At 44.8% G+C, this 15,070-nt stretch overlaps 1 protein-coding gene across 1 annotated transcript in view; it reads right to left on the reverse strand.

Moving 5' to 3' along the window:
* MET (MET proto-oncogene, receptor tyrosine kinase) overlaps positions 1 to 15,070 on the reverse strand; it is a 201,164-nt gene that overhangs the window by 34,028 nt on the left and 152,066 nt on the right. Inside the window, exon 12 of the mRNA XM_081331187.1 lies at positions 5,957 to 6,103. Coding sequence (XP_081187313.1) covers positions 5,957 to 6,103 — 147 coding nt within the window. The remainder of the gene's footprint in view (positions 1 to 5,956; positions 6,104 to 15,070) is intronic.

A 15,070-nucleotide genomic window follows, 5' to 3' on the forward strand; every position in this document is an offset into this window, starting at 1 on the left:
TGTGAAATGAGAGCAATGGTACGATCGTTTGAACATTCTTTGGCACTGCCTTTCTTTGGAATTGGAATGTAAACTGATCTTGTCCAATCCTGTGGCCACTGTTGAGTTTTCCAAATTTGCTGGCAAATTGAGTCTAGCACTTTTACTGCATCGTCTTTTAAGATTTTGAATAGCTCAGCTGGAATACTGTCACCTCCACTAGCTTTGTTGTTGCTCAGCTTTCCTAAGGCCCACCTCACTTCACATTCTAGGATGTCTGGCTCAAGGTCAGTGATCACCTCATCGTGGTTATCAGGGACGTTAAGCTCATTCTTGTATAGTTCCTCTGTGTAGTTTTGCCAACTCTTCTTAATCTCTTCTGCCTCTGTTAGGTCCCTGCCATTTTGGTCCTATATCATGCCCATTTTTGCATGAAACGTTCCCTTCATCTCTCAAATTTTCTTCAAGAGATCTCTGGTCCTCCCTATTCTATTGTTTTCTTCTATTTCTTTGCACTGTTCATTTAAGAAGGCATTCTTATCTCTTCTAGCTATTCTCTGGAATTCTGCATTCAATTACCTTTCACTTCCCTCCTTTCCTCAGCTATTTGCAAAGCTTCCTCAGAGAGTCATTTTGCTTTCTTGCATTTTTCCCCCTTTGGGATGGTTTTAGTTGCTACCTCTTGTACAATGTTGTGAACCTCCCTCCATAGTTCTTCAAGCACTCTGTCTATCAGATCTAATTCCTTAAATCTATTTGTCACCTCTACTGTATATTCATCAGGGATATGATTTAGTTCATACCTGAGTGGCCTAGTGCTTTTCCCTACTTTCTTCAGTTTAAGCCTACATTTTGCAACAAGAAGCTCATGGTCTGAGCCACAGTCAGCTCCTGGTCATGTTTTTACTGACTGTATATTTATTTATTTATTTATTTAGTTACATTTATATACCGCCCTATTCCCTGAGGACTCAGGGCGGTTTACAGGAAATTAAAAAATCCACCATACAAAAGTTAAAAAACCAAATTAAAAAATATTAAATTGACCCTGTATACTTAAAACCCCAATTAAAATTTCTCCTCAGCCTGGGCCTGAGAGCTCAAAGAGCCAGGTCTTCAGGCCCCGGCGGAATGATCGGAGGTCGGGGGCAGTCCTCAGCTCCACCGGCAGCTGGTTCCAGAGGGCAGGCGCTCCCACTGAGAAGGCCCTATCCCTGGGTGTCACCCGCCGGCAATCTCTCACCGGCGGCACCCTGAGCAGACCCTCCCTGTGGGAGCGCACTGGGCGAAGGGCGTTTGATGCCGGCAGCAGGTGTTCCCTCAAATAGCCCGGACCCAGGCCATGTAGGGCTTTATAGGTAATAACCAGCACCTTGAATTTCACCCGGAGGGCAACCGGAAGCCAATGCAGCTCGCGGAGTAGAGGTGTTACATGGGAGTATCGGGAGACCCCCATTACAACTTGTATAGAGCTTCTCCATCTTTGGCTGCAGAGCACATAGTCAATCTGATTTCTGTGGTGACTGTCTGGTGATGTCCATGTGTAGAGCTGTCTCTTGGGTTGTTGGAAGTTTGCTATGACCATCGTATTCTCTTGACAAAATTCTGTCAGCCAGTGCCCTGCTTCATTTTGTACTCCAAGGCCAAACCTGCCTGTTATTCCAGTTATCTTTTGGCTTCCTACTTTAGCTAGGGTCCTAGTGGACCACCACATAAGTATGAGCGAGCAGTGTACTGCAGCTGCCAAAAAACCCAAAGCAGTCCTAGGCTGCATCAATAGAGGGATAGCATCAAGATCACAAGAATGACAGTAACTTTCTACATTACACTAGTGAGGCCACACTTTGAATATTTATTTATTTATTTATTTATTAGTTTTTATAAACCGCCCTTCTCCCGAGGGACTCGGGGCGGTGTACAGAGGAAGGAAGGTATACAGATCGAACAATAAAAATAATAAGAAACACTAATGAACACAAACTGGGACCCCAATTAACGCTATCATGCCAGGCCAGCCTGCTGAAACAGGAAAGTTTTTAAGTCGCGACGGAAGGTACGGAGGTCAGGGGCCATCCGGATTTCTGTTGGTAAGGTGTTCCAGAGGGCTGGCGCACCCACTGAGAATGCCCTCCCCCTGGGGGCCACCAGCCGACATTCCTTGAGCGGTGGCACCCTGAGGAGGCCCTCTCTGTGGGAGCGCACAGGACGGTGGGGTGCTGACATCGGCAGAAGGTGCTCCCGAAGGTAGTCCGGACCCATGCCATGTAGGGCTTTGTAAGTCATCGTTAGCACCTTGAACTTCACACGGAAGGCAGCCGGAAGCCAGTGCAGCGCACGGAGGAGAGGTGTGATATGGGAGTATCGGGAGGCTCCCAAGAGTGTCCGTGCCGCCGCACTTTGCACCAGTTGAAGCTTCCGAGTGGATCTCAAGGGCAGCCCCATGTAGAGAGCGTTACAATAGTCTAGGCGAGATGTCACAAGGGCATGGGTGACTGTACGTAAGGAATCCAGGTCCAGATAAGGCCGTAGTTGGCGAATTAGTCGAACCCGGGAGAAGGCCCCCTTGGTCACAGCTCCAATGTGGTCTTCCAGGGAGAGCTGCGAGTCTAGGAGGACACCCAGGTTGCGGGCCCTATCAACAGGGGGAAGTAACTTGTCCCCAATGTTAAGCAGTGGGACGTTCTGAATCTCCTGGTTTCCCGGTACGTACAGCCATTCAGTCTTGTCCGGGTTCAGTTGAAGCCTGTTTCTCCCCATCCATTCCCGGACCGCTTTCAGGCAGCGGGACATCACGTCTAGGGCATCACTGATATTGTTTGGAGTTGAGATAAAAAGCTGGGTGTCATCAGCATACTGATGGTACCCTACTCCAAAACTGCGAATGATCTCACCCAGCGGTTTCATGTAGATGTTGAACAGGAGAGGCGAGAGGACCGACCCCTGAGGGACTCCGCAAGCGAGAGGCCTCGGGGTCGACCTCTGTCCCCCTGTCAGCACCGACTGCGAGCGACCCTGGAGAAAGGAGGAGAACCAACGCAGAACCGTGCCTCCCACTCCCAGTCCCCTGAGGCGTCGCAGCAAGATACCATGGTCGATGGTATCGAAAGCCGCCGAGAGGTCTAATAAGACTAGGACAGAGGAATGGCCCCTGTCCCGGGCTCTCCAGAGATCATTCATCAGAGCGACCAATGCCGTCTCCGTGCTGTAGCCCGGCCTGAAACCCGATTGGTACGGGTCTAGATAAACCGCTTCATCCAGGATCTGAGGAAGTTGGTGCGCCACCACGCTCTCAACAACCTTCGCAAGGAAGCGAAGATTGGAGACTGGACGAAAGTTATTCAAAGAGGATGGGTCCAAGGTGGGCTTCTTGAGGAGAGGTCTCACCACCGCCTCCTTCAAGGCGGTGGGGAAGTGACCCTCACTCAGAGAAGCAGAGATGACCGCTAGGAACCAGCCTCGTGTCGCCTCTCGAGCTGCATAGGCCAGCCAGGAAGGGCACGGGTCCAGTAAGCATGTGGAGGAGCTTAACCTTCTCATAATCCTGTCCACTTCCTTAGGAGTTACAGGATCAAATTCTTCCCAGATGACGTCGACAAGACTGTCCATGTCTTGTTCTTCCATCTCAGCCCAGTTGGAGTCCAGACCAGTTCGAATCCGAGCGATTTTATCCAGCAGATATTGACCAAATTCCTCGGCTCGACCCTGCAAGGGTTCCTCCCTCACCTCTTGGTTTAATAGGGAGCGAGTCACCCTGAACAAGGCAGCTGGGCGATTATCTGCGGACGCGATGAGGGTGGAAAAGTAGTTGGATTTTGCCACCCTTATCGCAGCGAGATAAGACCTGGTGAGGATTCTTAGTCGCAATCGGTCGGATTCGGATCGACTGGACCTCCAACGGCTCTCTAGGCCCCGTCTCCGACGCTTCATCTCCCGGAGCTCCTCGGTGAACCATGGGGCTCGCTGGGATCTGCGCCGGGTCAGAGGTCAGATCCTAGAAGAGTGTAGAAACGAGCAACAAAGATGATAAGGGATCTAGATGCTAAACTGTATGATTAATGGTTAAGGAGCTAGATGTGTTTAGCATAACAAAAAGAATAATTAGGGGTAACATGAGAACTGTCTTTCGGTGTTTTGGGCTGTCACAGGTATAAGAGGGTTGACTTATTATCTTGAGGGTAAGATAAGAAGTAATAGGTGGAAGCTACTTAAAAATAGATCCAAGCTGGAACTAAAGTGAATTTTCCTGACAGTTAGAACAATTAATCAATGGATCAGCTTGCTTCCCAGAGTTAGGGATGCTCCATCAGTGTAGGTCTTCAAGAAAAGACCGGGTAGACATTTGTCCAGGATGCAATAATTGTTGTGATTCAGCGTCAGCCTGTGGTACCAGTAGCTGGGTCGGATGATTCTGAAGAGGAGGAGGAAGAGGGGTTTGGAGAGCCTTTGGTGTCAGAGGGAGGTTCTGATACACTGCAGGACTCTCAGCCTGGCCCCTCCCATCTTGTTCCTCCTCAGACTCAGCCGTGTGAGCATGAGGGATTGGAAGAAGACGATCCACAGCTGGCTCTGTTCAGGGATACTAGGAGCAGGAGGCAATCTAGCAGAGCAGAACAGAGGAAGGCAATGAGGCAACTCAGGAGAAGGCAATGAGAAGCCACGCCTTGGGACTGCTGATAAAAGGGGAAGATGTGGGAGGTGCTGGTTGCTGAAGGCAACCGTTTGAAGATCTTCTGCTAGAGCCCTGGTCTGTTATTGTTATTAATTCTTATTTGAACTTTTGGTTTAACTCTTGAACTTTTCGTTTAACTTTTGTTTGAACTCTTTGTAAATAAACTTGGTTGGTTTTTTTTCAGCCTGTTGACTATAAAAAGGGGTTGTCCCTGACATTCAAACAGGGCCAGTCGTAGGCTGGAACAGAACAATAATTGAGCAAGGGTTTGGACTAGAAGACCTCCAACATCCCTTCCAGCCCTATAGTTCTGTGATTCCTAATATACGCATATCTTCGTATTGATTCTTCCTGGATATCCACTATTTTTAACAGATAACATCTTATTGTTTATTAGGTTATAGTCAAGCTCATATAGTACTCAGCAGTATATTATTATCATTCTATTCCATTGTACAGACATTCCATGAATAATTTATAATAATATGAAATTAATTGTTCCATTCCAATTCATCTATGTTTACTTATTCCTAAGGTAGTTTGGCATGCTTCACGTTCACTTTGATCCATATATCTAATATTTCAAACACACACACACACACACCCCCTTGTAAATTGCCTCTTTCAATATTGGCAGACTTGTCTTTTAATATTGGCAACATAAATGTAATCATGATATAAAAGAGGGTGCTTAGCTAACAAAAACTAATATTTCATCAAGAAAATACCTGGAGAATTGAACTGTGTGACATACTGTATTTCTACATTTTTTTTGAAATATGTATAGACAGAGAAAGAATTATGCAAATAATAAGGATTATTAAAAGGCAAAGCTCAAACTTTATTCACAATTTAAAATGCCAAGTTATGGTTGCAAATTTGATTCTGAATTGCAGACAAATTTCCAATTCATACATTTAGCTAAAATATGATGTCACATGGAGAAATATTTTCCTATAAGATTGCATTAATAGTGAAGTAGAATATTTATGAGAGCATTCAATTGTTCAAAATACTACAAAAAGGAGTTACTACAAAATACTACAAAAACATAATTAATAATTACAAATTTGAAAAAGAAATGTAGAAATACAGTATGAATGATTGGTTCAAACCAGATTAAGAATGCAAAAACTACATACTTCCAAACAATTTTAAATGTTGCTGCTACTCACCTAATACAAAGTTAGAGAAAGACAGAATGAACATACAAAAACAACTAGAAATTCAGAGTAGTAGGCATTGTTAGTAAAAAAAGGTGACGTTTAAAACTGAATCATATGTGCAATATTAACATAAATATCCTACCACTATATTTAATTCATGGTTGGTTTTGAGCAGCTCTTTAGGAATGGTACAAGAAACAGACTGCAACTTCAAGGTGATGTTCTCACAACTCCGGTTTCCAACTTTTAGTACTTCACCTTTAACAGCTTCAGAGTCAATGTTACTTCCCTAAAAAAAGTTACATTAATTAAACATAATAAAGAGAAGTAGTAAAACAAAAGGCAGAATAAATACTGGATTGTATTTATTCTTTCCATAGTTAACAAAATGCCATAAGAAATGCCATTTCTCAGTGGCCATTACAATAGATTAAATAAGATTCCTTGGTGTACGGAAGTTACCAAATGATCAAGCAGAAAAACTCGACATTTCAGATAATTACAGCAATACACTGGTTAAGTTTATCTTCCTAACATTTCCAAATAGCTATTCTTTATTCAAATCAAAGTTACAAAGGGTCTTAAAAATGTCTAAATAGATTCACAAATTGTTGCCTGTCACTAAGACTGGAGTTCAATGGGAATAAAAAATTATTTATAGACATACTAAGTACCTTACATCAAAGTGCAGAACAGGATGGCTACAACACAATAGATCAGAGGTCACCAACCTTTGTCAGTTGGCAGACCGGAAGAAAAGGGAGGTGGAAGCATTTTACATGCGTGTGTGTGTGCGTGCCGCAAACGGGGTGGGGCTAGCACCCACGTGATACTAGCCCTTCCCTGTTCATGTGTGGCGCAGAGCCTTGTTTCTGTGCCCTGTGGCGGCCCGTTTTGTGCTCTGTGGTGCGGCTGTGGCCCATTTCCATGCCCCATGGCATGGTGTCATCCATTTTTGCACCTTGCAGTGCAGTGGTGCCCCGTTTTTGCACCCTGTGGTGCAGCGGGGTCCCATTTTTGCACCCCAAGGCGCAGCAATGGCTCGTTTTTGTGCCCTGTAGTGCAGCGTTCTGTTTTTGCACCCCACAGTGCTAGCGCAAGTGAGGGGGGCCTGTCCCGCGTCCAGTTTGTCCTTTGAGATAAGCTTGACTCCTGATGATTATAAGGACCAATCCATGTAATTTTCTTAGCATCACTCTTAAAGTAATTTGCCACTTACTACATCTGGGATTTTGTTTTCAATTTCCAGTCCTTTAGCCTTAGAGTTTCTAGTGGTTTTCTATCCAAGTGCTAATAAGGGCCAAATCTACAAATATTGGCTAAGTGTTCACAAATTTTCTCAAAAAACACATTGCAACGATTCAGCAGTAAATTGCCGTTTATTTAAATTACAGTCACAGAATAAATCTGGACAAATACTTAATATTTGGTCATTGTTTGGGAGTTACAGATATTTCCTAAGCCTCTGGAAATCTTATGTATATATAATCATGTTTTAGGGAACAACACACAGGATACATACAGAAATGCTGAAATATAACATCTATATTTGCAATTAGGGAAGGAAATTCCTGGAGGTAACACATTTGTGAATGATACCAGGATCCTGGATAATCTTAGAGGTCATCCTTGACTTAGAACCATTTGTTTAGTGACTGTCTGATTTATTATATTACTGAAAAAGTGACTTATGACCAGTCCTCACACTTAGAACTGTTGCAGAATCTCCATGGTAAAGTAATCAAAATTTGAGTACTTAGCAACTGGCTGTCAGACCTGCCCCAGTCTGATCCCTTAGGGAAGTAAAACTCTTGACTCCATTTGAAGTGAAAAAACAATTTTACTAGGAGATGCTGATTGCAGGACTCAAGCAGAATCTAAAATTCCCACACGCTAATATAGAACTAAACCCCTGGTTTCCCCTAGCTAACCCTCTGTGGTCCGTCTGTGTGTAGCCAATCCAGCACTGCCAAGATGTTATGAGAAACTCTAAGGTGTTTGTGCTTGTGAAAATTCCACACTCGGGGCAAATAGCCTTGAAGATGCCAGTGCCCTAGTACAAACCAGCTTCGAAATGCTCTGTTCTTCCTCAACTGTCAAATCCCCCCTCCCAATTTTCCACCATAAAGATATACAGCTTTATTGCCCATTTGTTCCCCCTTCCCTTCCCCAATTGATGATAGAAAGCCGCCAGCGAGGCGCAAAGCCCAAGCTGCTAGATCTGACATGCTACTGCCTGTGACAGGGATCTTAGTCCTGCAAACAAATGAAAAGACACAACAAAGAGAGAAACAAGGTAGATACACAGTCAGAATAGGGTACTATTTCAGTTTATTGGGATACTGGTTGCGGACGCGTTTGAGAGTCTGGCAGCTTTAATGTATTTAAGATCCACCCATTCAGTCTCTGAAGGAGGAAAGTCACTAAATACTGGAGTTTTCCTCAGTGCCTACAGGAGTCTAAAATGTCCTTAATTTCAAAATGTTGTTCCCCTTCAACCATGAGTAGCTTGGATGGCGCTGGCAGCATTGGGTGTAAAGAGGATTGAGTTTCTAGTTTCAGTAGGCTACAGTGGAAATTTAGGTGGATGCATCTTAGGGATTTTGAACTCAACCTTGACTAGGCTGATTATTCTTTTGATAGGGAAAGGCCAATGTATTTGGGTCCTAGTTTTTTTGATGGCTGTCTGAATTGTAGGTATTTAGTGGAGAGGTAGACCCGGTCTCCGATTTTAAAATCTTTGGGTTTTACTTTATTTTTTGTCTGTGTGCTTTTTATAAATCTCTCTCGCCTCCTCTAAAGGCTATGAGTCCTGCAGCTGGGTAACCCAGTCTTTTAAAAATGAGACGGGGTGGTGGTGGCCAGCGGTAATTCAGGCATGGGCACAAAATCCTGTCCTGTGGCCATTTTGAAAGGGGTGAATCTGGTGCTGTTATGTACAGAATTATTATAGGCTACTTCAACAAATGGCAGGTCTGCCCAATTGTCCTGTTGGTAATTTATGTAACATCTTAGATATTGTTCTAGCACTGCATTCGTATGTCCATACCCCCCACCATTCATTTCAGGATGATGACTGGAACTGAATCCCTGGGACATCCCAAGAAGCTTTAAGAACTCCAGCCAAAATATGGAAGTGAATTGCACTCCATGGTCAGAAAGTATTCATTGTGGAGCAAGTGTAGTCTACAGACATGCTGAATGAACAGCTTAAGCCAAAGCTGAGCAGATGAGATTTTTTGGCAGGGCACAAAATGCACCTGTTTGGAGAACAGATAAGTAATCACCCATATTACGATGTTTCCTGAGGTTTCTAGTAGCTCTACTATGAAGTCCATACAGATTTCCTTCCAGGGGTATTAGAGTCCACCACAGGTTGGAGGACCCCTGGTATTTTCCCTTGCCACCGCTTGGCTGAAGCACAAACTGGGCACCTAGTCATATAACTTTGAATGTTTTTTTTAAGTGATAGCCACCAGAACTGGCACTTAATCAGGTGTAGTATTTTTACAAAGCCAAATTGTCCAGCAATTTTTGAATCATGGCTTTTTTCCAGGATTAGTAATCTTTGGCTTTATGGGACATACAACCAGGTTAAGCCCCCTTGTATTGTGCATTCATTTTTGTGAGCCTCTAATCATTAGAGGAGGACAAATGGTTCCAGGCTCACAAAAATGAATGCTCAATGCTTTTAGAGTGTCTGCTATGCCTTCTCCAATCTGGGGCTTTGCTTTTGTCTTTATTCGGGTGATGACTGGTACTGCAAGCTGGTGAGATGGAATAACCATTCTCACTATTTTCTGTTTGGAGCTGTTGTATTGGGACATCTTGGATAGCACATCGGCTAAAAAAAACCTTGCCCCTGGGAGATAAAAGAGGGTGAAGTTAAATTGATTACAGTACTGTGCCCACTAAATTTGCTTCATTGATAGTTGCCGGGGTGTTTTTAGGGATTCTAGATTCTTGTGGTCAGTCCACATCTTGAAAGGGGTCTTGCTCCCTTCTAGGAAATGCCTCCATGTTAAGAGCACCAAGTGCACCACATAAGCCTACTTTCCCCAAACTGCCCACCACCTTTCAGTGTTAGTTTCCTAGAGGTGTATGTGCATGACTGTAAGGCACCCTGACTGTTTTTTTTTTTTTGCAGTAAAAGGACTGTTCCCACCACTATATAACTGGCATCCACCTGAATAATAAATAGGGCACTAGGGTCTGGGTGTTCTAGCACCAGCTTGGCAGCTGAGTTTTTTGAACACTGCCAGACACTTAATTATCCACTCCAGGGACTGACTTGGTTTGGGTTTCCCCTCCTCTTTTGTCTTTAGCAAACTGGTGATGGGAAAGGCGGATTTAGGCGAATGATGGGATAAATTTGTGGTAAGTTTGCAAGTCCCAAAAAACTTTGCAATTGCTTTCTGGTGTGGGGCAGGGCCCACTCTAGTACCACCTTAAATTTCTTAGGGTCCACCTCTATCCCCTCATGGGAAATGCAGTAGCCCAAGTAGTCGATTATGGTCTGGTGGAACTTGCACATTGACAGTTTAGCATATAGCAGAGTGCCCCTAAGTTTATTAAGCACCGCTTTGACCAGTTTCACATGCTCCACCATAGTATAAATCAATATGTCATCTAGGCAGACCAGCACGCTGGACTGTGATGTGGAGGCTATTGTACATCTTGGCACTAAAGATCTGTCCCCAAAAGATGTACTCTCTGTTCAGAATGATTTCCAGAGCTTGGGGCAGGAACGTAGCAGAATAGGCTGTAGGCTTACTTTTTCAGAGGTTTTGCCAGTGTATAAGGAGCAAAATGGAAAAGGCCAGCGTATAGCAGAATTTAATATGTGGCTAAAGGAGTGGTGTAAAGAAGGCTTTGGTTACATTAGTCACGATGTCTGTAGCTAGTCCAATGAAAAAATGTACAACAGAGATGGTCTGCATCCATCCAAGAAAGGGACTGAGTTACTTGGCAATAAAGTCACAGCTTTTCTGGAGGAACATTTAAACTAAACAATGGGGACAGTGAGTTAATTGATACAGAACATCACTGTCCCCGGCAATCTAAGAAAATAGGGGAAGTCAGGCACCACACAGGTTATATAGCAAGTAAACACAGGGTCAGTCATAAAGGACTCAAATGTCTATACACCAATGCGCAGAGTATGAACAGTAAGCAGGGTGAACAAGAAATTCAGGTAAATGAGGGCGGATATGATATTGTTGCCATTACGGAAACATGGTGGGATGAAACCCACAAATGGAACACATAGCTAGAGGGATTTAAACTATTTAAAAGAAACAGACCAAATAAAACAGGAGGTGGAGTTGCTCTCTATATAAGAAATAACTTTATCTCTATAGAAACAGAGCACAACAATGATGAAAACTGTAAACTTGAATGCATTTGGGTCAATATAAAAGGTGAAAAAAATGACATTGCCATAGGTGTATACTATAGGCCGCCCAACCAAGCAGAGGAAAAAGATGAACTTTTTGCTAGTCAGCTAAGGTATGTAAGAAGCACATCACAATAGTAATGGGGGACTTTAATTACCCTGATATCAACTGGGAGACAAACTCTGCACCAAGTGGAAGATCAAACAGATTCCTGACAAACCTAGCAGACAACTTTCTCTCCCAAAAAGTAGAGAAGGGAACCAGGGGATTAGCCATATTGGATTTAATTCTCACAAACAGAGATAAAATGATAGAAAGTGTCAAAGCCACAGGAACCTTGGGGGGGGGGAGGGATCCTGCAATATTGGATTTCAACATTATAGAAGCACAAGCAATAGAACACAGCCAAACTAGAGTCTTGGACTTTAAAAGAGCTAATTTCAATAAACCTAAGAGAAACCTTGGGAAGAATTCCATGGATGAGAATCCTAAAGGGGAAAACAACTCAAGAAGCTTGGGAAATTTTGAAAAGTGAGATAATAAAGGCCCAGACTAGTACAATACCAACAAAGAAGAAAAATAACAGCTCTCAAAAGAAACCAGCATGGCTGAATAAAGAACTCTCTGATAAATTGAAAGATAAAAAGGACAAGTATAAGAAGTGAAAAGAGGGGCACATAACTAAGGCAGAATATCAGCAAATAGCCCGTGCCTGCAAAGATGAAGTGAGGAAAGCTAAGGCTCAAAATGAACTAAGGCTTGCGACCAAAGTCAAAAATAACAAAAAAAGTTTCCTTCAACATATAAAAAACAAGAAAAAAGTTAAGGAAATGATTGGTCCATTAGTGGGGGAAAGTGGCAAGAAGGTGACAAGCAACAGGGAGAAAGCAGAACTATTTAACTCGTTTTTTGCATCTGTCTTTACACAAAGGGAAAAAACAGTCCAACCTACCAAAACCAGTGCCATAAAAAACAGAATAGAAACACAAGTTAAGATAGGCAAGAAAATGGTAAGTGAGCACCTGTCCAGCCTAGACAAGTTCAAATCACCAGGACCAGATAAGTTCTCAAAGAACTGGCAGATGTGATCTCAGAACCACTGAACTATATTTTTCAAAGATCCTGGAGAACTGGGGAACTACCAGAGGACTGGAAGAGAGCTGATGTAGTTCCCATCTTCAAAAAAGGGGAAAAAATAGATCCAGGAAACTACAGACCTATCAGCCTGACCTCAATACCTGGGAAGAGTCTGGAAAAGATAATCAAACAACAAATCAGCGAACACCTTGATGCAAACAACGTCATCACTAAAAGTCAACATGGGTTTGTCAAAAACAGATCATGCCAGACAAATCTTATTACATTCTTTGACCAAGTGACAAAATTAGTGGACCAGAGCAATGCTGTAGATATAATTTACTTGGACTTCAGTAAATACAATATACAAAAGTTAAGATAAGAATTAAATAAGGTAAAGGTAAAGGTTCCCCCGCACATGCGTGCTAGTCGTTTCCGACTCTAGGGGCCGGTGCTCATCTCCGTTTCAAAGCCGAAGAGCCAGCGCTTGTCCGAGGACATCTCCGTGGTCATGTGGCCGGCATGACTAGACGCCAAAGGCGCACGGAACGCTGTTACCTTCCCACCGGAGTGGTCCCTATTTTTCTACTTGCATTTTTACGTGCTTTCGAACTGCTAGGTTGGCAGAAGCTGGGACGAGTAACAGGCGCTCACTCTGCTACGCGGCACTCGGGATTCGACCCGCCAAACTGCCGACCTTCTGATCGACAAGCTCAGCGTCCTAACCCACTGAGCCACCGCGTCCCTGGGAAGAATTAAATAGAAAAGCCCAATTGCAATAAAATTAATTAAAATTACAATTAAAATTAAAATACCCCAAACCTATCAGACCAGGCCGGTTTGTTCAAATAGGTGAGTTTTCAAGTCACGGCGGAAGGAGCGAAGGTCAGGAGCCATCCGGAGCTCAACCGGTAAATGATTCCAAAGGTCTGGCGCGACCACAGAGAACGCCCTCCCCCTGGGGGCCGCCAGCCGACACTCTCTGACCGACGGCACCCTGAGGAGGCCCTCTTTGTGGGAGCGCACTGGACGAAGGGAAGTTGACGCCAGCAGCAGGTGCTCCTGTATGTAATCCGGACCCATGCCATTTAGGGCTTTATAGGTCATCACCAGCACCTTGAATCTCACCCGGAAGGCAACTGGAAGCCAATGCAGCTTGCGTAGTAGAGGTGTTACATGGGAGTATCGGGAGACCCCCAACACAACTCGCGCGGCTGCATTCTGCACCAGGTGAAGCCTCCGAGTGGTCCTCAAGGGCAGCCCCATGTACAGAGCATTGCAGTAGTCTAAACGAGAGGTCACGAGCGCATGAGTGACTGTACGCAAGGCATCCCGGTCCAGATAGGGTCGCAACTGGTGCACCAGGCGAACCTGGGCAAAGGCCCCCCTAGTCACAGCTCCTATATGATCTTCCAGGGAGAGCTGTGAATCCAGGAGGACACCCAAGTTGTGGGCCCTATCTACGGGGGGTAATACCTCACCCCCCATGGTTAAAGATGGAATAACCTGAATTTCCCGAGATGCCGGCAGGTACAACCACTCAGTCTTGTCGGGATTGAGCCTAAGCCTGTTCCTCCCCATCCAGACCCGAACCGCCTCCAGGCAACGGGACATCACATCGAGGGCATCACTGGGGTGGTTTGGGGTGGAGATGAAAAGCTGGGTATCATCAGCATACTGATGATACCCGACCCCAAAACCACGAATGATCTCACCCAGTGGCTTCACATAGATGTTGAACAGGAGAGGCGAGAGGACCGACCCCTGAGGAACTCCACAAAGGAGAGGCCTCAAGGCCGACCTCTGCCCTCCTGCCAACACCGACTGCGAACGTCCCAGGAGGTAGGAGGAGAACCACTGCAAAACAGTGCCTCCCACTCCCAACCCCCTGAGACGCCGCAGTAAGATACCATGGTCGATGGTATCGAAAGCCGCTGAGAGGTCTAATAGGACTAGGACAGAGGAACAACCCCTGTCCCGAGCCCGCCAGAGATCATTCACCAGCGCGACCAATGCCGTCTCCGTGCTGTATCCGGGCCTGAAGCCCGATTGGTACGGGTCCAGATAATCAGCTTCCTCCAGGAACAAAGGGAGCTGATGCGCCACCACGCTCTCAACAACCTTCGCAAGAAAGCGAAGGTTGGAGACCGGACGATAGTTGTTTAAAACAGCCGGGTTCAGGGCAGGCTTCTTGAGGAGGGGTCTCACCAATACTCCAGAAGATAGGCTTAAAATATAGGAGGATCTGGACAGACTCGAACACTGGGCGCTATCTAACAAAATGAAATTCATTGGTGAAAATGTAAGGTTCTACATTTAGGCAGGAAAAATCAAATGCACAGGTATAGTATAGGTGGTACCTTGCTCAATAGTAGTAACTGCGAGAGGGATCTCAGAGTCCTAGTAGACAATCACTTCAATATGAGCCAGCAGTGTGCTGCAGCTGCCAAAAAAGCCTACACAGTGCTAGGCTGCATTAACAGAGGGATAGAATCAAGATCACGTGAAGTACTAATACCACTTTACAATGCCTTGGTAAGGCCACACCTGGAATACTGCATCCAGTTTTGGTCACCACGATGTAAAAAAGATGTTGAGACTCTAGAAAGGGTACAGAGAATGGCAACAAAGATGATTGGGGGACTGGAGGCTAAAACATATAGGGAACGGTTGCTGGAATTGGGTATGTGTAGTTTAACGAAGAGAAGGGTGAGGGCTGACATCACAGCAGTGTTCCAATATCTCAGGGGCTGCCACAAAGAGGGAGTCAAGCTATTCTCCAA

Source organism: Vipera berus (genome assembly GCF_964194415.1).
Source record: "Vipera berus genome assembly, chromosome: 6".
Lineage (NCBI taxonomy): Eukaryota > Metazoa > Chordata > Lepidosauria > Squamata > Viperidae > Vipera > Vipera berus.